Source organism: Choloepus didactylus, chromosome 11 (assembly GCF_015220235.1).
Source record: "Choloepus didactylus isolate mChoDid1 chromosome 11, mChoDid1.pri, whole genome shotgun sequence".
Lineage (NCBI taxonomy): Eukaryota > Metazoa > Chordata > Mammalia > Pilosa > Megalonychidae > Choloepus > Choloepus didactylus.
Genome location: NC_051317.1, coordinates 1,309,090 through 1,335,468, shown reverse-complemented (window position 1 = coordinate 1,335,468; position 26,379 = coordinate 1,309,090). Strand labels below are relative to the sequence as shown.

General features: G+C 37.0%; 1 protein-coding gene across 2 annotated transcripts in view; it reads left to right on the top strand.

Annotated features, from left to right (window-relative positions):
- RANBP17 (RAN binding protein 17) overlaps positions 1-26,379 on the top strand; it is a 458,652-nt gene that overhangs the window by 59,399 nt on the left and 372,874 nt on the right. For both annotated transcript variants that reach the window (XM_037799252.1, XM_037799251.1), the window contains 4 exons: positions 2,167-2,286; positions 4,232-4,378; positions 4,982-5,154; positions 22,754-22,947. In XM_037799252.1, the coding sequence (XP_037655180.1) occupies positions 2,167-2,286; positions 4,232-4,378; positions 4,982-5,154; positions 22,754-22,947 (634 nt within the window). The remainder of the gene's footprint in view (positions 1-2,166; positions 2,287-4,231; positions 4,379-4,981; positions 5,155-22,753; positions 22,948-26,379) is intronic.

The following is a 26,379-nucleotide window of genomic DNA, read 5'->3' as shown; positions in this document are numbered from 1 at the left end:
CTTTATTAAAGAATACCAGTGATCTTTATCTAATTGAAGTAAGGGGTGGTATCTATTTACTAAAAAGAAAAAATTCTATTATATGCTTGGTTGGGTTTTTCCACATTTCGTTATTACTTTCACAATAAGTTCTTAAATCTTCTGGGATGTATATTGCCTAAGCTTTTTGTCAGATTATATTTATGTAATATATATAGTGAATAGTCCTTCCATTTCAGGGCTTAGACCCAGAACCAGTAACTGTTGATTTAGCCCCTGCCCCGAGCCAGGACAACCTGCCATCCTCTGAGTGTATCTTCCTTCCTACTCAGACCCCTTCCCTTCTCTGGGCCTTAGTCTGGCAGTCTGCCATTCCACCTGGACTTTCCCTTCCCTTCTCTCCAACTCTTTCTTGAACCCCACCTAGTTCACGTCTTAGGCTTGACAGGCAGCCCCCATCAGATATCCTTGATTGAGAAACAAAAGAGATCTACTCACTTGATTTTGTGTTCATCACTCTGGTGGTTCATTTATTTTTTTAATCAAATTCTATTGTATGCACACCCCCCCCCCCCAAATTCTTGAAACTCTTTGTTTATTCACAATTTTGAGAATATAAGCCCCAACTTTGTGGAATCTAAAACAGACAAGGCAAGATTAAAAAAGAAAAATGTCACCAGTCTAGTATGTTGGTTTGTACAGGTAAATGAAGAAATTCTGTATGGCCATTTGCTGAGAAAAGATGTTCCAGATTTGAAGTATATACATCAGCAGTATCTTTGTGTATATATGTTATTCCCTAGGATGGAGGAACAGGTTCACAAAAATACCCTTTTTTTAAAGAATATGTCTGCTATTGAATCTTGGGTTTTAAAGTGGTGGTTTTCAAACTGAGTTTCACAGGGCACTAATGTTCCAAATGGTGACAACAGAGCTCCAGCCTTCTGTCATTTCACTATAAAAGTCTTGCTTTTAGTTGTTTAAATACCACGGTTTCTTGTACGATTATATTTTGGAATAAAGCAAAAAAGGTACTGGTGCTTAAAACATGAAATGGAAGATAGCTATTTTAAGAGAAAGTGAATAACATTTATTAGGCATGCCCTCTTTGTTGGTGCTTATCTCATTTAATCTTCAAAATGGCCTGCAAGATAAGTATTATTACCATGACTATATAGACAGAAAACAACTCCAACTGGCTAAGTGATTTTCCCCAGGGCAGCAAAGTAAATATGGGATCTGAGATTCAAATCCAGGTCTTTTTGGCCCAGTAGCCCTGGCAGTTTTTAATATTCTAGTGATTCTCAAGTCATCTGGCCATCAGAATTGCCTAGTGAGGTATTTGAATTTTTTGTTTTTGTTTTTAATAGTAGGGGCTGTGGCAAACTGGAGAGCATCTAAAAACGCCACCCTCTGATTTTTGTCCCTGTTGTCATCCTTGCCAAGAAAGCCAGTCATTTTTTATGTGTGAAATCTCCTAATTTAAATATTGATGACCAATTCTAATTAAAAAAAGAAAAATAGGTGGGCAAACAAACCTGTGGACCTAAACAAAACATATAAGGGCCACTTTCATAATTGGCCTGAAAGTTGCGAATTTGGGTCCTCTCATTTAGTGATCAGGCAGACTTCAGAGAGTACAATAGTAGAATTAAGAACATAAGAAGTAAAATAGCCTGTTAAAATACTCAACTTTAGAAAGGCAAGTAGGCCACAGATTCTCTTTAGGAGTTTTTAAAGAATATCTAATTCTTCCTTCAGTATTTTCTAAAGTAAAAATGTTCCATGTTCAAATAAATTTGGGACAAGCTGGATTAAGTAAAGTTATAGAATTTTTCCCCTCCTTGTAGGATACCACAGTGTATACTGTGCAGTGTGTTTCAAACAAAACTGGACATCAGAAGCATTTGGGTGCCTTTTGAATATACAAGTGAATAGGCCATGTCCTGGTAGATTTGTTATATAGGGAAATATTAGAGGGGAATACACACAAATAGCAATTTAGTGGTGAGGTAAAAGGGTGGTGGTGCTGGGGGTGGTTGATGATATTTAGCTTTTATTATTTTTAGATTCTATAATGCTTTTTATTATTACAAAATAAAATACACTTTTTATGGAAAGTCTAGTAATTGTTACATGTGGCCATAGTTGCTTTTAAAATTGAAATAATATTGTTGTTGTTTTTAGGCACTTTCATGTTTAGTTCAGTTTGCTTCTACAAGAAGGTCCTTATTTAGCAGTCCTGAACGTGCCAAGTACCTTGGTAATTTAATTAAAGGAGTAAAAAGGATACTTGAAAACCCTCAGGTATTTATGAAGTATTTTTTAATACTTAGCATATAGAAATGTAGCTCCTCTGCCAAAAGGTGAATAAATAAACTCATGAGGAATTTATTATGCTTCTAGAAGAAAATATGAAATATCATATTCATCTTCTTAGGTCTCATTTGTGCTAGAAATTGGCAATTTTTAAAAATGGATGTTTTCCTGACAGACTTTTTGTGTTCCCCTTCTTTTTATTTTTTTCATTCTTTTAGTTGAATATGAATAGAGGTATTATATCTTATTTTGCTTCTGCCCTTTATCATTATATTGAATTTCTTTGCTTGCCCTTCTTAAATTACTGAGCTGATTAATTCAGAGTTACATCCACCTTCTGAACTAGAAAACTTAAAATATATCTGAATGTTAATACTGGAATAAGTGGCTTTAAAATATGAAAGAAAATCAGTTTGCCCTCTTGTGGACAGGTCAGTTTATAGATTTTTAAATCTATTTTGTATTAACAGTGGAGCATAGAAGGCAGTATTTACTTCAGAGAATTGCAAAGCTGTTATTAATGAGTGACTTTGGGTGTCTAGATATGAATATCTTGGGTTTCACTTTCTATTTTTTTTTCTGGTTTAAAATAGCCATAATTAAAGTACAGATTTTAAAAGAGTAAATGATTGAGTGACATTTATCTAAGTCTCTTTGTTATTAATAACTTTGTGGGGGGATATATAATATCTTTGTACAGAAAGAAAATGTGCTTGCTCTAAAAAAATTACTTTTGCAGGTTACTCTCAGGAGGATTTTATGTTTTGCTTTGTTTATTTTACCTTTTCAATGTTAGTATAGCTCTGGAGTTTAACTGTTTTGCTGATAAATAGGATTTTACCAATAAACGTTTTTAGTTGTTTAATTCATTGTCATCAGCCAATATGTGGAAGATATGATGTTAACTGTCAGGTAATTCTTTTTATTGATTTTCCACTATTCTAAAGTTAGTGTTACATGCCTGTAAAAATAAGCTTTCATTTTATATTAATTATTTTAGAATTACAAACATATGAAAAGGCCTATGAGTCCAAAATATCTTTCTGAAATTTGTCCTTAATAATTAGACAGTATTTTATGGTTTCATAGAGTTCAGAAGAATCAAATTTCTTAGAAACTTTTTTCTTCATTATTAAATAAATATTTTTTGAATTAAGTTTTGTGCCAGGTACAATGCATACTTCAAAGTGCTCAAACTAGAGAGGTAATATAACACATGTGCCCTGTCTTCAAGGAGCCTGCAGACAACTAGGGACACCTTTCTGGGATTTCTGTTTAGAGTATTCTCTCCCAAAAATTACCTCTGTATCTTGTAGGTACTTTTGCTAAACTTTGGACATTGTAGCAATTTGTTTGAATGACTTTCCACTTAGAGACAGGGAGCTTCTTGAGGGCACAGTGCCTCTAGGTACTTAGTGTTTGTTGAATTAAAAGAAATTTCTATTATTTGTGTGTGCACACAAACCATTTAACTTAAGCCCTGTTTTTACTGTTCTTTTTTTACAGTGTTTCAAGAGCCCTTTCTTATTTTTTCATCTTAAATATTTTGTCAAGTCTGTTTAAGCCACAATACAGACACACACTCTCCCTCTCTCTCTCTCTCTCTCTCTCTCTCTCTCTCTCTCAAACACATGCACATTTCTTGGTGTAATATAAGTCCTCAAACATTATAATTTAGTCATTGTGGTACAAAACTTCCTCCAAAGTCTGTACCCTGGATTTCCTGTAATTAATGATTGATGACAACATTAAGTCTAGCAGGAATCACTTGTTTTTTTTCATTGATATCTACCTGACACAAAGTACCTAAGTATCCAAGAAGGCTGAGAGACTTAAAATACTGTTGGAATTTTATTGATGGTGTAATAGGTCAATAGCTAGGTCTGTTTTAAGTTTTTTTTTTAAAGCCTTTCTTTTTTGTCTTGTAATTTAGGGTTTGTCTGATCCAGGTAATTATCATGAGTTCTGTCGATTTTTGGCCCGTTTAAAAACAAATTATCAGCTGGGAGAATTAGTTATAGTGAAGGAGTATCCTGAAGTTATCAGATTGATAGCTAATTTTACCATTACTAGCCTCCAGGTAAGTAAAAAATCTAATTGAGGTTAAAATGTAGGTAGTTATAAACATTTCTGGGTAGGGGTTAGTGGGGTGTTTTGTTTTTATTTTTTGGTCTGTTAATTTGAGTATTTTGCTAGAAATGTTTACAGCAAATTTTTGGTAACAAAAGTTCATTGCAGTGTTTATAATTATAATTTAGAAACCACTTAAATATCTAATAATTGAAGAAAGTCTAAGAAACTAGTAAATCCATGCGAAGAAATAAAACAATTTTTATAGATTGTATTATCTTGGGAAATTTCTTTTCATAAGTCTAAGGGAGAGGTTATAAAATCATATTTTCCATATGATGTCAGCTCTGAAAAAATATGCATAAAAAAAGATTAGAAGGAAATACAGTAACAATTTAGGAGTGATCATCTCTGGGTGATGGAATATTGAGAGATTATTGGTTTCTTCTTTATACTATTTTGCACTTATGAAACTTGCTATTCATAGCAAGTTCATAGTTAAGTAATCAGAAGAAAAGTTCATTTAAAAATGTATGTTTAGTAATTTTGCCCCTCTAATTCTTATTCTAGGAAGACAGATGTCATTAAATAACTTTGCTTTATTTCTTTATAGCATTGGGAATTTGCTCCCAACAGTGTTCATTATTTATTAACTCTGTGGCGAAGGATGGTAGCATCGGTTCCCTTCGTGAAATCAACTGAACCCCATCTATTAGACACTTATGCACCAGAAATCACGAAGGCCTTTATCACTTCTCGGTTGGAATCTGTTGCCATAGTCGTGAGGTATTGAAAAACTAAATGTTTGTTTTCTTTGTATCTTTTGCATCTTAGAATTTTGTAAAATTGAGGTAGAATTTACCTACCATAAAGTTCATCCTTTTTACTGTAATGTTCTGTGAGTTTTGACAAGTGTATATACAGTTGTATAACTACTGTAAAAATAAAAAAATAGAGTAGCTCCATTACCCCAGAAAGTTTTTTTTGGTTGCTTTGTAGTCAGCCCTCTCCTGACTCTCAGTCCCTGGCAACTGCTTAGTGTTTTAGCTTTCTATGGTTTTTGCCTTTTCCAGAATGTTGTATAAATGAAATCTTATGGGATGTAGCCCTTTAGTTTGATTTCTTTCACTTAGCATAATGCATTTGAGATTCCTCCATGTTGTATCAGTAGTCCTTTCCTTTTCATTGATGAGTAGTATTCCATTTTATGGATATATCACACTTTATTTATCCATTCACCTGTTGATGGACATTTGAGTTGTTTCCGTTTTTGGCAGTTACGAATCTGCATTCCTATATAGATTTTTATATAATCGAAGTTTTCATTTCTCTTGAGTGAATATCAAGGAGTGGGATTCCTGGGATGCATGGAAAATGTGTGTTTTACTGCCAAACTTTTCTGAAGTGGCTGTATTGTTTTGCACTTCTGCCAGCAATGTATGAAAGATCCAGTTGCTCTGCTCTGGGTTCTTTTCAGCACTTGATATTGATAGTTTTTGGTTTTGATTTTTGCCATTCTTACTGGTGTGTAGTGGTACCTCTTTGTGGTTTTAATTTGGATTTCCGTAATGGCTAATGATATTAAGCATCTTTTCATGTGCTTATTTACCACCAGTATGTATTCTTTGGCAGAGTGGCTGTCAAAACTGTTGTCCACTTTTTATTGGATTGTTTTCATCTTGAGATCTGAGAGGTCTATATATTTTGGTCCCAAGTTTTTTTCATATGTTTGTTCCGCAAATATTTTCTTTCAGTCCATACCTTGCCTTTTTTAAAATAATTTTTTAAGGTTTTTGTTTGAAAATTTCAAACATACAGAGCAGTTGCAAAAATAATACAAACCCCATACAGAGAACTCCTGCATAACCCCAGCCCACCAGATGCCAAGATCCACCAATTTTAACATCTTGCCACCTTTGCCATATCATTTCATCTTTCTATCATATCGTATCTTATCGTATCATATCATGTCATATCATATCATCTATATCTGTATCTATCTATCTGCCTATCTACCTACGTACCTACCTGTTATCTATCTATTTTTTGAACGTTTGAGAACAGGTTGTACATATCTTAATCCTTGAACACATAATACTTCCATGCGTATTCACTATGGAAAAGGATATTCAGTTGTGTAATCACCATCAAGAGTTTTAACATCGATATAAAGCTTATGTGCCATATTCCACGTGTGCTAAGCTATACTTAGCTTCCTGAGGAACCACCAAACTGCCTTAGAAAGCAGCTGCACCATTCTACATTCCAACCCACAGTGAATAAATGGAGAACAAATACATCTTCTCCAATACTTTTACTTTTCTGTTTGTTTGATAATGGCCATTCTAGTAGGTGTGAAACTATCTCATTGTAATTTTGATTTGCATTTTCTTGGTAGTGATGTTGAGCATCTTTTCATGTGCTTTTTTAGCCATCTGTATTTCCTCTTTGGAAAAATGTCTATTCGGGTCTTTTGCCCATTTTTAAATTGGGTGGTTTGTCTGTTTAGTAGTCTTCCTTTTCACTTTTTTTGACAAAGTCCTTTGATGCACAAAACTATTCTCTTTTATTGAGGAGGTCCCATTTATCTATTTTTCCTTTTGTTGCTTATGCTTGGGTGTAAGATCTAAGAAGCCTCTGCCTACCACAAGATCTTGAAGATGCTTCCTTACATTTTCTTCCAGAAGTTTTATTTGACTGACTCTTATATTTAGGTCTTTGATCCATTTTGAGTTAATTTTTGTATAGTGTGAGATAGGGGTCCTCTTTCATTTTGGATATGCATATTCAGTTCTCTAAGCAGCATATATTGAAGAGACTATTCTGTCCCAGTTGAGTGGACTTGGCTGTCTTGTCGAAAATCAATTGACTGTAAATGCCTGGGTCTGTTTCTGTACTCCGAATTTGACAGGTCAGAAAAGTGAAGTCAGTGTTCCACCATTCTACGCGGAGAGAGAGAGTCGAGTGCCAAGGGGTGGGGGAGACCTTATAAAGGTTGGTGACAGTGGAGTTTCTCATGAGATTTGGTTGCAGACAGTGATTAGGGGAGGAAAGTTTTAATGCTTCCTCCCCTGGGGGAGGAGGAGCCTGTTGCCTGGTCATGTAGGTGGCCGCATGTATCATACTGGGTAGAGGGTGGGGCCCTGGGACCTCACACCTGGTATTTACAGATTAACCTGTAGTAGTATTTTCCTTCAGAGATTATTCATATGATGAGCTCAGAGAAGAGCTCTAGTCCTATTCAAAGCATAGGTGCCTCTCTTACCCTTAATGCATGTGCATCTTGTCTTGGGCATGCATGTTTGGCCCTAGAAATTCCATTTACACTGTTCCTAATGTGCCCTCTTCTCTCTGCAAGTTTCCTCACTGTTCTGGGCACTGCACTGTATGTCTGTGCTGGTTTGAATGTATTATGTCCTCCTGAAAGGCCATATTCTTTGATGCAATCTTGTGGGGCAGACATATTAGTGGGGATTAAGTTGGAACGTTTGGATTAGGTTGTTTGCATGGAAATGTGCCCCATCCAACTGTAGGTGATTACTCTGATGAGCTATTTCCATGGAGGTGTGGCCCCACTCATTCAGGGTGGGCCTTGATCAGTGGAGCCATATAAATGAGCTGACAAACAGAAGGAACTCAGTGCAGCTGTGAGTGACGTTTTGAAGAGGAGCTACAGCCAAGAGGGACACTTTGAAGAAAGCACAGGAGCTGCAGATGGGAGACAGTTTGGAGAAGGCCATTGAAGGCAGACTCTTGCTCTGGAGAAGCTGAGAGAAGACAGATATCCCAAGTGCAACTAAGAGTGACATTTTTGAGGAACTGCAGCCTAGAGAGGAACGTCCTGGGAGAAAGCCATTCTGAAACCAGAACTTTGGAGCAGACGCCAGCCACGTGCCTTCCCAGCTAACAGAGGTTTCTTGGCCATCCTCCAGTGAAGTTACCCGATTGCTGATGTGCTACCTTGGACACTTTGTGGCCTTAAGACTGTAACTGTGTAACCAAATAAACCCCCTTTATAAAAGCCAGTCCATTCCTGGTGTTTTGCATTTTGGCAGCAGTAGCAAACTAGAACAATGTCCTACAGCCAGCAATCTCTTGGCAAGATAGCTCTGTGAACTGTCGTCTACATGCAAGGTAACTTCTGGATCAACAAGTTCCTCAGGCCACCACCAGACAAAATTGGGCTAGACATACATCCTCACAATATGTGCATGAGGGTTACTCTGCTCCCTCTGGAACCAGGTTCAGGGATGCACACTAGGATCATGGCAAGCCAGTGAAGTGTGGGGTAGGGGTCAGCCAGGGGACCACAAGATCATGCCTCTTTTAAGTAACCTTTTTCTTTATTTGGTGCTCACACTGATACTGCAGTCCTTTAGCTGTATTCTGGAGCTTTGAAAATGATGGCTGCCAGGTCTTTTTGGCTGTTTAAAGCTTCTGTGGGAGCCCTGAGGCTTTTCACTCTGTCATCTTGGAGTGGGCCACAGTATTGTTTTTCCATAGCTTGCTTTTTCATTTCCTTAACAGAATATTTGAGGAGCAGAAGTTTTAAGTTTTGGTGAAGTCTAATTTGTCATTTTCTCTTTCACTGATTGTACTTTTGGTCTCATATCTAAAAGATATTTGCCTAACTCAAGGTCAAAAGAGATTTTCTTTTACGTCTTCTTCTAGAAAGTTTATGTATTTAGGATTTACATTTAGATTTATGATCCATTTCAAGATAATTTTTATATAGATATTAGGTAAGGGTTGAGATTCATTTTTTTTTGCATGAATGTCCAATTATTCCAATACTGTTTGTTGAAATGACTATCCTTTCTCTATTGAGTTATCAGAAATTAATTGACACGTATGTGTGGCTCTATTTCTGGACTCCCTATTCTCATTAATCTGTGTCTGTCTTAGTTTCCTAAGGCTGCAAGGCTGTCATAACAAAGTACGACAAACTGGGTGGCTTAAAATAACAGACATATTGTCTCACAGTTCTGGGTGCCAGAAGTCCAAAATCAAAGTGTCAGCAGAGCGATGCGTCCTTCAAAGTCTGTAGGGAAGAATCTATTCCATGCCTCTGAGCTTCTGGTTATGACTTGCTGGCAAACAATGGTGCATTCTGCCTTGGTCTGTCTGTGGACAAATTTCCTCTTCTGATAAGGACATCTGTTAGAGTAAGAGCCCACCCTGTTCCAGTGTGACTTCATTTTAACATGTCTAATTCCATCTACAGTGACCTTATTTCCAAATAAGGTCACATTCTGTGGTATTGAGGAGTAGGACTTAAACATGTTTTTTTGCAGAATGTAATTCAGTCTTTACTCCAGTTCCCTGTCTTTGATTACTATAGATTTATAGCAAGCATCGAAATAAGGAGATGTGAGTCCTCTAATTGTTCTTCTTTTTTCAAAGTTGATTTGGCTATTCTAGTTCTATTTTCCATGTAAATTTTAGAATTGGCTTCTCAACATCTATAAAAATCTACTGGGAGGGTGGGGCAAAGTGGTGGCATAGGGAGGTGTGGAATTTCTTTTGTCCTCTAGGGCAGTTGGTAAATAGCTAGGAACTGTCTGGAACAACTGTTTGGAGGACTTCTGTGACCAGATACACATTGTACACCAGTCTAGAGGAATTTCTTTTGTCCTCTAGGGCAGTTGGTAAATAGCTAGGAACTGTCTGGAACAACTGTTTGGAGGACTTCTGTGACCAGATACACATTGTACACCAGTCTAGAATGGGTAGAAGGGCCAAAATCACAGCGCAGAACTTTAAGCAAGTCTCCCAAGCTGTGGAGGCTGGCTCCCCTCCCCCACTGGCATTGCAGACTAAGCTGGAACTCTCCCATGGGAAAAAGAACCAGTCTCTACTAGGAGTGAGAGAAGGTAGCTCAACCAAGCTCCAACTGCAGATTTAATTAACAAATCTGGACAGCTGAATACAAGCCCAAGCACAGATAAACCTGGAGGAAGCACAAAAGGAACCCAGAGGTTTCTCCTAGCAGAGAAGAGGCGGGGAAAAAACAAAACAAAACAAAAAAAAGAGGTGTTTGGAATTGGCTGAGTGCAGAATACTAGAAAAGGGCTGTTCCCAAGAAAAGGGGCGCATGGAGCTGGGTACCAACTCTGGCTCTGATTGGTGAAGCAGTGGGCTGGGGATGAGGTCTGAAAAGGAGTTTTTATTGTTGTTGTTTTAGCATAAAGAAGGCAGCAGACTTTTTCAGTTGTCAGCACTGCCCCAACTGTTGAGAAATATCTAAGAGTCAAAATAAATAGTTGGGTGAAGAAGATAATTCCCTGAAGGATGTATCTTCCTTAAGAAAGGGGGTTGGGCAGGGCTGAGCACAAGTGATGGCTCTCATCCAGAGAATTCAGACCCCAGGGGCTGGAAAACAGACACAGTTTAAGGCCACCCTCTGCCTCAGCCTCTGTCTCAACCATGCCCCTGGCAGGGGCAGGGTTGCTAGGAATTAAAGGCACCGTACCATGTTATGCCTCTGGGGAGCTGCGGCTGACAAGCACCATCTGCTGGGCAGGATAGAAAAAGCTCAGAATCAAGAGGCTCCACAGGATAGACTGGCAACCTGCTGAGTTTCATCCCCAGGGAAACTTGATATTGATTATACCCTTTTCTTGAGTCCTGGGCCTGTCCTGTCTGGGAAAATCTGATTGGGGTCCATCATATCTGGGGAGACCCTCCTCAAAAACAAAAAACAACTCCCATATAGGCAGGGCAAGAACCAAAAAAAACAAGAGCTGAAAAATTCTGGTCAGCTAAACAGAAGCTATGCTAGAGGTCTAGAAAAAATTGAACTGAATGCCAAAGAATACATAGAGAACAAAGCCAGCCAACAAGAAAACCCTAGGTAAAAGAAAAAATGACCTCCAGAATAAACAAATCAGGGAACTCAGATGCCTAGATGTCAGCAAAAAATCATGAGTCATACCAGGAAGCATGAAGATGTGGTTCAGTCAAAAGGAACAAATAAACACTCCAAATGAGATACAGGATTTGAAACAACTAATTAAAGATGTTCAAACATATCTTCTAAATCAAATCAGTGAGTTGAAGGAAAATGTGGCAAAAAAGATGAAGGATATAAAGAAGACACTGAGTGATCATACAGAAGAATTCAAAAGCTTGGAAAACAAAGAACTTACAGAAGTGAAAGGCAAAATAGAAGAGATTAAAAAAACACAGTGGAGTCATAGAATAGCAGGTTTGGAAAGACAGAAGAAAGGATTAGTGGCCTATGGGATACTGCATCTGAAGTCCTACAGACAAAGAACAGATAGGGAAAAGAATGGAAAAATATGAGCAGGGTCTTAGAGAATTTAACGACAACACGAAGTACACAAATATACGGGTTATGGGTGTCTCAGAAGGGGAAGAGAAGGGAAAAGAGGCAAAAAGAATAGTGACTAATCACTGAAAATTTTCCAACTCTTATGAAAGATGTAAAATTATAGATCCAAGAAGTGCAACGTACCCCAAACAGTACAGATCCAAATAAACCTACTCCAATATACTTACTAATAAGATTGTCATGTGACAAAAACAAACAGAATTCTGAAAGCACCAAGAGAAAAGTGATCATCACAAACAAAGGAAGCTCGATAACACTATGTGCACATTTCTTAGCAGAAACCATGCAGGCAAGAAGGCAGTGGTATGACGTATTGAAGATACTGAAAGAGAAAAACTAACAACCAATAATTCTATATCCTGCAAAACTGTCCTTCAAAAATGAGGTAGAGAGGATCTGAGATGGCGGCATAGAGAGGAGTGGAAGCTAGTTAGTCCCCCTGGAACAACTAATAAAAAACCTGGAACAACTAGTAAATAATCCAGAATAACTGGGGGGTGGGGGTGGGGGGACAAACATGACCATCCACTCATCATACACCAACCTGAATTGGGAGGAATGCTCGAGATCAGAGCATAAAATCTATAAGTAAAAACTGCGGATCCAAGCCGGGAGACCCCTCCCCCCACAGTCCAAGCTGCAAAGCCTCATGGTGCTAGAGAGAAGCTCTCTCCCAGCAAGTGAATATAGCTCAGCTGAGCTCCAGCTGGGGTTTTAATTAGTGAGTACAGATTGCTCACTATGAGCTACGAATCCCCAACAAGCAGGCAGAGGCTTTGGATGACGATTGACCTTAGAGAGGTGGAGGGTCGCTGCAGACTACCCCTGAATGGGACTTTCTGTCCCTGTTTCGGCTCAGTGGAGAAAGCCTCAGCCATTTTCAGTTCCTAGTGCTCTGACCCAGACAAGGGTGGAGTTAGCACAGGAAGAGAGAAACCATTGAAATGCTAATGACCTCTCCCTAGGGGGTCTATCTTCTCTAAGAGGAAAGGAGTAGGGCCCAGTTCTACTACCTGCCTTCCATTCGGAACCAGACCCCAGAGCTTGGGGGAAAACAGCCATGGGCCACACCTTCTTAAACCAGTCTGGAGATACAGGCTGACAGGCACCACCTGCTGGGCAGAAAAGCACAGTGACCTGAGGCATCACAGGGTGCACCAATTTTCTAAGACACACCCTCAGAGAAACTGGATACTGAATATTTCTTCCTTCTGGAACCTGAGCCCGTTCTGGTCTTGGAAAACCTGATTGGGATAACCAAGGAAACCATGCTTAGACAACAGAAAACTACAACTGACACTAAGAAAAATGAAGTTATGGTCCGGTCAAAGGGACAAACTTACACTTCAACTGAGATACTGGAATTGAAACAACTGATAATAAGTCAATTCAAAAAGTTTAGGGAAGATATGGCAAAAGAGCTGAAATGTATAATGAAAACACTGGATATACATAAGGTAGAAATTGAAAGTTCAAGAAACCAACTGGCAGAATCTATGGAAATGAAAGGCACAGCACAAGAGATGAAAGACACATTGGAAACATACAACAGCATATCTCAAGAGGCAGAAGAAAACACTCAGGAACTGGAGAACAAGGCACCTGAAAGCCTACACACAAAAGAACAGATGGAGAAAAGAATGGAAAAATATGAGCAATGTCTCTGGGAACTTAAGGATAAAACGAAAAGCAAGAATGTACATGTCATTGGTGTCCTAGAAGGAGAAGAGAAGGGAAAAGGGCAGAAGCAGTAACAGAGGAAATAATCAATGAAAATTTCCCATCTCTTATGGAAGACATGAAATTACGGATCCAAGAAACGTGGCGTATACCCCAAACAGAATAGATCTGAATAAGACTACACCAAGATACTTAATAACCAGATTATCAAATGTCAAAGATAAAGAAAGAATCCTGAAAGCAGCAAGAGAAAAGCAATCCATCACATACAAAGGAAGCTTGATAAGGCTATGTGCAGATTTCTCAGTAGAAACCATGGAGGCAAGAAGAAAACGGTGTGATACATTTAAGATACTGAAAGAGAAAAACCACCAACCAAGAATCCTATATCTGGCAAAACTATCCTTCAGATATGAGGGAGAGCTTAAAATGTTCTCTGACAAACAGGCAGTGACAGAGTTTATGAACAAGATACCTGCTCTACAGGAAACACTAAAGGAAGCACTGCAGACAGAAAGGAAAAGACAGGAGTGAGATGTTTGGAAAACAGTTTTGGGAGATAGTAGCACAGCAATGTAAGTACACTGAACAAAGATAACTCAGGGAAACCTAGGGTGCTCAATGATTGTAATAAAAGGTACAAAATATGTTTTTACATGAGGTAGAACAAATGAATGTCAACATTGCAAGGTGTTAAAAATAGGGTGGGATTGGGGCGAGAATACAATCAATGCAAACTAGAGACTATAATTTATGGAAGCATTGTATTATGCTTCCTTTAATATAGCAAAGGCAATATACCAAAGCTAAATGCTTATTGGCAGGTGGGGAATAGGGGAAGGGTATGGGATTCCTGGCATTGTTGATACTGTCTGACTATATTCTACTATATGTTAATGCTGTCTTTCCTTTTGTTGCTTTCTAGCTATCAAGTTTTGTTTTTTGTTTGTTTTTTTTGTTTTTTCTCTTTCTCTTTTCTTTTTCTTTTGCCTCTCTACCTTCTTTGACTCTTCCTCCGTCTTTGTGGAAGAAATGGAGATGTCCTTATATATATAGTGGCGATGGTGCTGAATACATAAATACGTGACTATACAGGGAGCCAACGATTGTTTATTTATTTAGGACAGAATGTATGGTGTGTGAACAAAACCATCTTAAAAGAAATTGGTTGATGAAGAAACCTTGAGGGCACCATATTGAGTGAAGTAAGATACGTAAAGGCAAATATTGCAGGGTCTCACTGATACGAACTAATTATAATATGTAAACTAGTAGACGTGAAGTATAAGTTACCAGGATATAGAATGAGGTTAAAGAATGGGGAGCGGTTGCTTATCATGAGCGAAATGTTCAACCAAGGTGAACTTAAATGTTTGGAAATGGACAGGGATGATGGTAGCATGTTGTGAGAATAACTAACAGTGCTGAAAGGTGTGTGACTGTGGTGGAAAGGGTAAGCTCAGGGTCATGCATGTTACCAGAGGAAAGTTGGAGGTTAAAATGTGGGAATGTATAAAACAGTGAATCTTGTGGTCGACAATGTCCATGATTAACTGTACAAATATTAGAAATCCCTCTCATGAACTAGAAGAAATGCATGACACTATAACTAGAAGTTAATAATAGAGAGGCATTTAGGGAAAAAATATATACCTATTGCAAACTATATACTATAGTTAGTAGTATTTTAACATTCTTTCATCAACAGTAACTAATTTACTATACCAAAACTATGAATCAGTACTGGAGGGGGGCATGGTTAGGGGTGTGAGAAAATCTGAGTTTCCTTTTTTTTTGTCTTTATTTATTTTCTGGAGTAATGAAAATGTTCTAAAAATTGAAAAAAAATTAATTGTGGTGATAGATGCACAACTGTATGATGGTATCATGGGCAACTGATTGTATACTTTGGATCTTTGGGTAGTGTATGGTTGTGAACAATCTCAATAAAAAATATATATTAAAAAAATGAGAGAGATTTTAAAATATTTTCAGGCAGACACTGAGAGAGTTTGTGAACAAGAGACCGGCTCTATAAGAAATACTAAAGGGAGCATTACAGGCAGATAGGAAAAAAGAGGAGAGAGAGGTTTGGAGAGGAGTGTAGAAATGAAGATTGTCAGTAAGGGTAAAAAGAGAGAGGGAAAAAAAAGATATGATATAAAATCCAAAAGACCAAATTGTAGAAGAAAGTATTGCCTTTATAGTAAAAAGATGAAATGATAATGGATTAAACTCCTGAATCAAAAGACATAGACTGGCAGAATAGACTGAAAAACAGGACCTAGCTATATGCTGGCTACAGAAGACACGCTTTAGACCCAAGTACAAAAATAGGTTGAAAGTGAAAGGCTGGAAAAATACTTCACACAAACAAGAACAACAAATACTTCACACAAACAACAAGAAAAGAGTGGGGGTAGCTTTACTTATATCAGACAAATTGGACTTAAAATGTAAAGCAATTCAAGAGATAAAGAAGAGCACTATACATTAATAAAAGGAACAATTCATCAAGAATACATAGCAATCATAAATATTTATGCACTGAGCCAGGTGCCCCAAAATACACAAGGCAAACACTGTACGACATTGAAGGGAGAAATAGACATCTCTATAGTAATAGTCTGAGACTTCAATACACTACTCTCATCAACAGTTAGAATATCTAGACAGAGGATTAATAAGGAAACAGATTTTGAACAGTATGATAAATGAACTATACTTAACAGACATTTACAGGACATTCTACCCCGAAACAGCAGCATACTCATTTTTCTCAAGTGCTCATGATCATTCTTAATGATAGATCACATGTTGGGTCACAAAGCAAGTCTCAATAAATTTAAAAAGATCAAAATAATACAAATACTTTCTTGAATCATTATGAAATGAAGGTTCGAATCAGTAACAGGCAGAAGGCTGGAAAATTCACAAATATATGGAGGCTAAACAACAGATTCTTAAACAACCAGTGTGTCAAGGAAGAAATACAGGAGAAGTCAGTTAATATCTCAAGGCAAATGAAAATGAGAACCCAACATATAAAACTTCTAGAATGCAACAAAGACAGTGCTGAGGGGGAAATTTATTGCCCTAAATGCCTATATTAAAGATGGAAGAGCAAAAATCAAGTACTTAACTGCTCACCTGGAGAAACTAGAGAAAGAACGGCAAACTAACCCAAAAGCAAAAAGAAGGAAATAACAAAGATTAGAGCAGAAAACAGTGAAATTGAGAACATGAAAACAATAGAGATAATCAATAAAACCAGAAGTTGGTTGTTTGAGAAAATCAATAAAATCGATGGACCTTTAGCTAGGCTGACAAAGAAAAGGAGAGAGGGTGTAAATAAATAAAATCAGAAATGGGAGGGGGTGTAACTACTGACCCCAAAGAAATAAAGGAGATAATGAGAGGATATTATGAACAAATATATGCTAACAAACTAGATAACTTAGATGAAATGGACAACTTCCTAGAAAAGAAAGACCAGCCAACATTGACTTGAGAAGAAATAGAAGACCTCAACAAACCAATCACAAGTAAAGAGATTGAATGGGTCATCAAAAACTCCTAAAAAAGAAAAGGCCAGGACCAGATAGCTTCACTTGTGAATTCTACCAAGCATTCAAGAAAGGATTAGTACCAATCTTGGTCAAACTCTTCAAAAAAATTGAAGAGGATGGAAAGCTACCTAACTCATTCTGTGAAGCCAACATCACCCTAATACCAAAGCTAGACAAAGATACAAGAAAAGAAAATTACTGACTAATCTCTTTAATGAATATAGATTCAAAAATCCTCAACAAAATACTTGCAAATCGAATTCAGCAGCACATTAAAAGAATTATACACCATGACCCAGTGGGTTTTATTCCAGGTATACAAGGGTGTTTCAACACAAGAAAAACAATTAATGTAATACACCACATCAGTAAATCAAAGGAAAAAAACCACATGATCATCTTGATTGATGCAGAAAAGTCATTTGACAAAATTCAACAACCTTTCTTGATGAAAACGTTTCAAAGGATAGGAATAGTAGGAAGATTCCTCAACATGATAAAGGGAATATATGAAAAACCCACCGCTTACATCATACTCAATGAGGGAAGACTGAAAGCTTTCTCTCTAAGATTAGGAACAAGACAAGGATGCTCACTGTCACCATTGTTTTTCAACATTGTGCTGAAAGTTCTAGCTAGAGCAATTAGGCAAGAAAAAAGAAATAATAGGCGACCAAATTGGAAAGGAAGAATTAAAAATTTCAGTGTTTGCAGATGATATGATCCTATATGTAGAAAATCCCCAAAACTCTTCAGTAAAGCTACGAGAACTAATAAATGAGTACAGCAAAGTGGCAGGATACAAGTTCAAAACACAAAAATCAGTTGTGTTTCTATACACCAGTAAGGAGCAGTATGAGGGGGAAATAAAAAATATTCCATTTGTAATACTACCAAAAGAAACAAATATTTAGAATAAATTTAACCAAGGACATAAAAGATATATACACAGAACACTATAAAAAATTGCTTAAAGAAATAAAGGAAGACCTAAAAAATGGAAGAACATAAAATTTTCATGGATTGGAAGACTAAATATAGTTAAGATTTCAATTCTAACCAAATTGATTAATAGATTCAATGTAATTAAAATCTTAGCAACTTACTTTGCGGAAATAGAAAATCCAATAATCAAATTTATTTGGAATGGCAAGGTGCCCCAGATAGCTAGAAATATCTTGAGAAAAAAAAAAAAAATGAAGTGGGATGTCTCACACTACCTGACTTTGAAGCATATTACAAACCTACAGTGGTCAAAACAGCATGATAGTGGCATAAAGATAGGTATACTGACCAATGGAATTGAAGTGAGTGTTCAGAAATGGACCCTCTCATCTACTGACAATTGATCTTTGATAAGGTGGTCAAGTTGCTTCAACTGGGACAGAGCAGTTTCTTCAACAAATGGTGCTTGAAGAACTGAATATCCATATCCAGAAGAATAAAAGAGGAACCCTATCTCATACCTTATACAAAAATTAAACCAAAGTGGATCAAAGTCCTAAACATTAGAGCTGAGAACATAAAACTTTTAGAAGAAAATAAAGGGAAATATCTTGATCTTGTGATAGGTGGTTTCCTAGACCTTACACTCAAAGCCTGAGCAATAAAAGAAGAAATAGATAAATGGGATCTCCTCAAAACTGAATACTTTTGTGCATCAAAGGACTTTGTCAGGAAAGTAAGAAGCAGCCAATGTAATAGACAATATTTGGAAACCAAATATCAGATAAGCATTTAATGTCTAGAATATATAGAGATATCCTCCAAATCAACAACAAAAAGACAAACAACCTACTTTAAAAATGGGCACATGACATGCACAGACACTTCCAAAGAGGAAAAACTAATAGCTCAAAAACATGAAAAGATGCTCAACTTAACCATTAGGGAAATGCAAATCAAAACCACAGTGAGACATCACCTCACACCTACTAGAGTGGCCATTATCAAAAAAAACAGAAAACTGCAAGTGTAGGAGAGGATGTGGAGAAAGAGGTACACTTATTCACTGTTGTGGAAATGTAGAATGCTGCAACCACTGTGGAAGGAAGTTTGGCAGTTCCCTCAGGAAGCTCAGTATAGTATTGTCATATGATCCAGCAATCCCTTTACTAGGTATATGCTTGGAGGAACTGAAGGCTAGGACACAAATGGACATTTGTACACCAATGTTTATTGCAGCACTATTCATGATTGCCAAGACATGGAAACAGCCCAAAGGTGCATCAGCAGATGGGTGGATAAACAAACTGTGGTATATACATACAATGGAATATTAATGCATCTGCAATGCAGAATAAAGTCGTGATGCATGCAACAACATAGATCAATCTTGAGGCATTGTGTTGAGCGAAATTATCCAGAAATAAAAGGACAAATAATATATGGTCTTACTAATATGAACTAACTATAATGAGCAAACTCAGAATTAAAGTTAAGAACACAGGTTTCAGAAGGTAGAAAGAGGGTGGAGATCGGACATTTGATGCTGAAGGAGTACAGAATGTCAACAGGAAAGACTGAAAAGACCCAGAAATGGATAGCACAATACTGCATGAAGGTAGCACAATATTGTAAGAATACTGAACAAAGCTGAGTGTGAGTTTGGTTGAAAGGGGAAAGCTAAGGGGATGTATGACACCAGAAGGAATGCCATGATAAAAACTGGGACTGTGTAACTTAGCAAATCCTAGAGTGGACAATGTGGTGGTGATTAAATGTTGAAATATAAGAAAGTTTTCACATGAGGAAGAACAAGTGAATATGAACATTGCAAGGTATTGAAAATGGGATGGTATATGCAAAAAAATACAGTCAATGCAAAGTAGGGTCTATACTTAACAGTAACATTGTATTCTTCCATTAATTGTAACAAAGGTAATATAACAAGGCTAATAGATGGGGATATAAGGGAGGAGTATAGGATTCTTGTTATTGTTTCTCCTTTTTTATTTTTTTATTCTTTATTTTTTTCCACCTTCCTCATTCTTTGCAGAAAAAAATGGAATGTTCTCATATGGATTGTGGTGGTGAATGCATAACTGTGATTATACGGGGAGCTATTGATTATTCATTTAGGATAGATTGTATGGTGTGTGAATAAAAGTGTTTAAAAAATAAACAGAAAGATGGATGCAGGTGCTGGAGAAGATGGAGAGAGAGAGAGATACCTATTTATTCACGGTTATTAAGGAAGTAGAATGGTGCAGCCCCTCTGGAGGGTATTGTGATGGTACCACAGGAGGCTAAATATAGGGTTGCCATATGATCTTGCAACCCTGTTATTTGGCATATACTTGGAAGACCTGAAAGCAGGGACATGAATAGGAATTTGCACCCTGGTGTTTAAGGCGGCAGTATCCATGATCTGCAATGGACAGAAGTGGCCTGTGGGCACATTGACAGGTAAGTGGAAGGGCGAACTGTGGTATATATATATAATGGAATATTGAGTAGCTGCAGGAAGGAATGACATTGTGAGGCATGCAACTAGGTGAATGAACCTTGAGTACATTGTGTTGAGTGAAATAAGCCAGAAATGTAAGGACAAATAATGTAAGGCCTCACTAACATAAACTAGCTATAATGAGCAAATGCTGAGAATTGAATTCAAGAGTAGAGGTTATTGGGATAGAACATGGGCAGAGATTGGACAGTCAACGATGCAGGCGTACAGAATGTTCAGTAAGGCTTATTGCAAAGGTTCCTAGATTGTAAGGTCTTAGGGGAGTCACATCTATTCCTGAGTTTTAACTGTGATTTAAGAGATGTTTATTTGGTACAAAATTTATATTTTCTTTAGCACACTGTCTAATTTAACATGTACGGTCAGTTTATTTCAACAACATAGTTACATGGAACCTAGAAATGGGAATAAGATCTTGCTATTCTCTACAGGTTAATGTAATACCCCAATACATTCCAGAGTATTTTGGGCAAAAAATCAAAAAGTATTTGCAAAGTCCCCTTGACGGACTGGGGGAAAATATGAAAATATTAAACTTCCCTACCTGGGGACTTTCTGATATTCTCGCAAGCATTTGGGACTCCCAGTTTAGTAAGTCAAGCCCTTGATCTTGAGGCTTACCCTTACGAAACTTATTCCTGCAAAGGAGAAGCTAAGCCTACGTATAGTTACGCCTAAGAGTCACCCCCAGAGAATCTCTTTTGTTGCTCAAATGTGGCTTCTCTCCATCAATTCTGCAGATAAACTCACTACCCTCTCCCCTACGTGGGACATGACTCTCAGGGGTGTAAGTCTCCCTGGTAACATGGGATAGGACTCCCAGGGATGAGCCTGGCCCTGTCATCATGGGATTGAGAATGCCTTTTTGACCAAAAGGGTGGAAAGAAATGAAACAAAATAGTTCCCATGGCTAAGAGATTTCAAATAGAGTTGAGAGGTCATTCTGGAGGTTATTCTTATGCATTATATAGATTTTTCTTTTTAGTTTCTAGTGTATTTGAATAGCTAGATGGAAATACCTGAATCTGTTGAACTGTAATTCAGTAGTCTTGATTGTTGATGATGATTTTATAACTATATAGCTTTTGTCGTGTGACCATGTGATTGTGGAAACCTTGTGACTGGCACTCCCTTTATACAGTGTATGGGCAGATGGGTAATAAAATAAAGACAAAAAATTACATAAATAACAGGGAGATTAAGTGGATAGGATGTTTTGGGTGTTCTTTTTTTATTTTTATTTTTTTCTTTATTTTGGACTAATGAAATGTTCTAAAATTTTTTATAGCAATGAATGCACAACTATATTATGATACTGTGAGACATTGTATACTTTGAATGGATTTTATGATGTTTGAATATATCTTAATAAAATGGTATTAAAAATAATTCTGGATTGCATTGAATGTATACATTAGTTTGGGGGGACATCTCAACAATACTGAGTCTTTCAGTTCATAAACATCTCTGTCTCCATTTATTTGAATATTCTTTGACTTCCTTCATCAGTGTCATAATTTTCAGAATTCATATCCCACGTGCATTTAGATTTTATTAGATTTCATGTTTCCTTGTGCCTTTGTATGATACTGTTTTTTAAATTTCAATTTCCAATTGTTCATTGCTAGTATACAGAAATATAATTGAATTTTGTATATTGACATGTATCCTGTAACCTTGATAAGCTAATCTGTTAGTTTTAGTAGCTTTTTTGTTTTTTTCAGTATTTCTTTTTTTTTTTTTTTAATTTTTACTGAGATTGTTCAGATACCATACAATTATCCAGAGATCCAAAGTGTACAATCAGTTGCCCGTGGTACCCTCATACAGCTGTGCAGCCATCACCACACTTAATTTTTGTTCAATTTTTAGAACCTTTTCATTACTCCATACAGGAAATAAAGTGAAAGATGAAAAAGGGAAAAAAAAAAAAAAAAAGGAAACTCAAATCCTCCCATATCCCTAACCAACCCCCCTCAATTGTTGACTCGTGGTGTTGGTATAGTACATTTGTTTCTGTTTATGAAAGAACATTTAAATACTACTAACTGTAGTATATACTTTGCAATAGGTATGTATTTCTTTCCTATATGCCCCTCTATTATTAACTTCTAATTGTATTGTCATCTCTAGTATTTCTTATTTAGATAAATATGTCATCTTCAAATATAGACAGTTTTATTTCTTCCTTTTCAATCCATTTCTTTTATTTCTTTATCTGTCATAGAGTTTTTTAACAGAGTAAAGTTAATTTGTGATGAAAAAGGAACATTATACTCTAATGTTACTGTAAACTTGGTCTTATGTTTGTAGAGATAATTTAGATGATCCACTGGATGATACTGCTACTGTGTTCCAGCAGCTTGAGCAGTTGTTCACTGTCAGCAGATGTGAATATGAAAAGACATGCACTCTTCTTGTACAGTTGTTTGACCAAAATGCACAGAATTACCAAAAACTTCTACACTCAGCTTCTGGTAGAACTGTGGATATGGCAATTCAGGAAGGTCAGTGAATTTTATATGGCTATTATGTGAGTATTATGTTGAAATTTAACTAGCATCATTAATCATTTCATTTTATAATTTTACTCCAGATCATTTTTTATGTATTTCCCCCCACTTCTGGGCCCTTATGAAGTATTAATTTTATTAACCTTCTGGGTATTTTGGTGCGTTAGTGGTTTATGTTCAGATCCCCTTTAAAAGATTTAACAGGAAATATTTCTCTCTAGAATCATTTTTAAGAAAAGCTGATAATGATCCTTAAGCAGATGTTTTGTTAACTTGTAACTACCTTTTCACTAATTATGTTTCCTTCTTTGCTGTAGCTGACTGAAGATTAAGAGCCAAATTTCAGCCTAGTTAAAAATTGAATAAGATCTCATCATTTTTCATTTGTATTAATCTTTATGGTCTTATTTGATTATTATTTTTTAATTTCTCAATTTCTTCATCTTTTTTCTCTTTATCTATTATTGAGAAAGTAGGTATTTATTTCTGAATATACCTTTAAATTTTTTCAGGTACATAGTAATATGTAAATATTGTAAATAAATATATTTTTTAGAATTTTTTTTTAGATGACTTATGGGATTAGAAATAGCTTTTAATATTTTCAATAGGAGGCACTTTATGCTTCTAGAATTTTTTTTTCCATATTTGTTTTTTTTTTCTTGTGTTGGAATGTGAGTTTGGTAGGCAATGATAATCATATTTTTTATTTATTTATTTATTTATTTATTTATTTATTTTTAATCATCATTTTATTGAGATATATTCACATACCACGCAGTCATACAAAACAAATTGTACTTTCGATTGTTTACAGTACCATTACATTGTTGTACATTCATCACCTAAATCAATCCCTGACACCTTCATTAGCACACACACAAAAATAACAAGAATAATAATTAGAGTGAAAAAGAGCAATTGAAGTAAAAAAGAACACTGGGTACCTTTGTCTGTTTGTTTCCTTCCCCTACTTTTCTACACATCCATCCATAAACTAGACAAAGTGGAGTTTGGTCCTTATGGCATTCCCAATCCCACTGTCACCCCTCATAAGCTACATTTTTATACAACTGTCTTCGAGATTCATGGGTTCTGGGTTGTAGTTTAATAGTTTCAGGTATCCACCACCAGCTACCCCAATTCTTTAGAACCTAAAAAAGGTTGTCTAAAGTGTGCGTAAGAGTGCCCACCAGAGTGATCTCTCGGCTCGTTTTGGAATCTCTCTGCCACTGAAGCTTATTTCATTTCCTTTCACATCCCCCTTTTGGTCAAGAAGATGTTCTCCATCCCACGATGCCGGGTCTACATTCCTCCCCGGGAGTCATATTCCACATTGCCAGGGAGATTCACTTCCTTGGGTGTCTGATCCCACGTAGGGGGGAGGGCAGTGATTTCACCTTTCAAGTTGGCTTGGCCAGAGAGAGAGGGCCACATCTGAGCAACAAAGAGGCATTCAGGAGGAGACTCTTAGGCACAAATACAGGGAGGCCTAGCCTCTCCTTTGCAGCAACCGTCTTCCCGAGGGTAAAACTTATGGTAGAGGGCTCAACCCATCAAACCACCAGTCCCCTATGTCTGTGGTCATGTTAGCAACCATGGAGGTGGGGTAGACGAATACCCCTGCATTCTCCACAGGCTCCTCAAGGGGGCACTACATCTTTTTTTATTTTTTTCCTTGTTTGTCTTTTTTCTTTTTTTTTTTTTTTTTTAACTTTACCTTCTTTTTTTTTAAACATCCCATTCCCCTCCCCCACATTGTTCATTTACTTTTTTTTTTTTTTTTTTATTTTATTGAGATATATTCACATACCACGCAGTCATACAAAACAAATTGTACTTTCGATTGTTTACAGTACCATTACATAGTTGTACATTCATCACCTAAATCAATCCCTGACACCTTCATTAGCACACACACAAAAATAACAAGAATAATAATTAGAGTGAAAAAGAGCAATTGAAGTAAAAAAGAACACTGGGTACCTTTGTCTGTTTGTTTCCTTCCCCTACTTTTCTACACATCCATCCATAAACTAGACAAAGTGGTGTTTGGTCCTTATGGCTTTCCCAATCCCATTGTCACCCCTCATAAGCTACATTTTTATACAACTGTCTTCGAGATTCATGGGTTCTGGGTTGTAGTTTGATAGTTTCAGGTATCCACCACCAGCTACCCCAATTCTTTAGAACCTAAAAAGGGTTGTCTAAAGTGTGCATAAGAGTGCCCACCAGAGTGACCTCTCGGCTCCTTTTGGAATCTCTCTGCCACTGAAGCTTATTTCATTTCCTTTCACATCCCCCTTTTGGTCAAGAAGATGTTCTCCGTCCCATGGTGCCAGGTCTACATTCCTCCCTGGGAGTCATATTCCACATTGCCAGGGAGATTCACTTCCCTGGGTGTCTGATCCCACGTAGGGGGGAGGGCAGTGATTTCACCTTTCAAGTTGGCTTAGCCAGAGAGAGAGGGCCACATCTGAGCAACAAAGAGGCATTCAGGAGGAGACTCTTAGGCACAAATACAGGGAGGCCTAGCCTCTCCTTTGCAGCAACCGTCTTCCCGAGGGTAAAACTTATGGTAGAGGGCTCAACCCATCAAACCACCAGTCCCCTATGTCTGTGGTCATGTTAGCAACCATGGAGGTGGGGTAGGCGAATACCCCTGCATTCTCCACAGGCTCCTCAAGGGGGCACTACATCTTTTTTTTTTTTTTCCTTGTTTGTCTTTTTTCTTTTTTTTTTTTTTTTTTAACTTTCCCTTCTTTTTTAAATCAACTGTATGAAAAAAAAAGTTAAAAAGAAAACAAACATACAATAAAAGAACATTTCAAAGAGACCATAACAAGGGAGTAAGAAAAAGACAACTAACCTAAGATAACTGCTTAACTTCCAACATGTTCCTACTTTACCCCAAGAAAGTTACATAATATAGCAACATTTCAGTGAACTTGTTCCTACTACATCCATCAGAAATTAACAGACCATAGTCATTTCTGGGCATCCCCAGAACGTTAAATAGCTTATTTGTTCTTCTTGGATTATTGTTCCCCCTTCCTTAATTGCTCTCTACTGCTAGTTCCCCTACATTCTACATTATAAACCATTTGTTTTACATTTTTCAAAGTTCACATTAGTGGTAGCATATAATATTTCTCTTTTTGTGCCTGGCTTATTTCGCTCAGCATTATGTCTTCAAGGTTCATCCATGTTGTCATATGTTTCACCAGATCGTTCCTTCTTACTGCCGCGTAGTATTCCATCGTGTGTATATACCACATTTTATTTATCCACTCATCTGTTGAAGGACATTTGGGTTGTTTCCATCTCTTGGCAATTGTGAATAATGCTGCTATGAACATTGGCGTGCAGATATCTGTTCGTGTCACTGCTTTCTGATCTTCCGGGTATATACCGAGAAGTGCAATC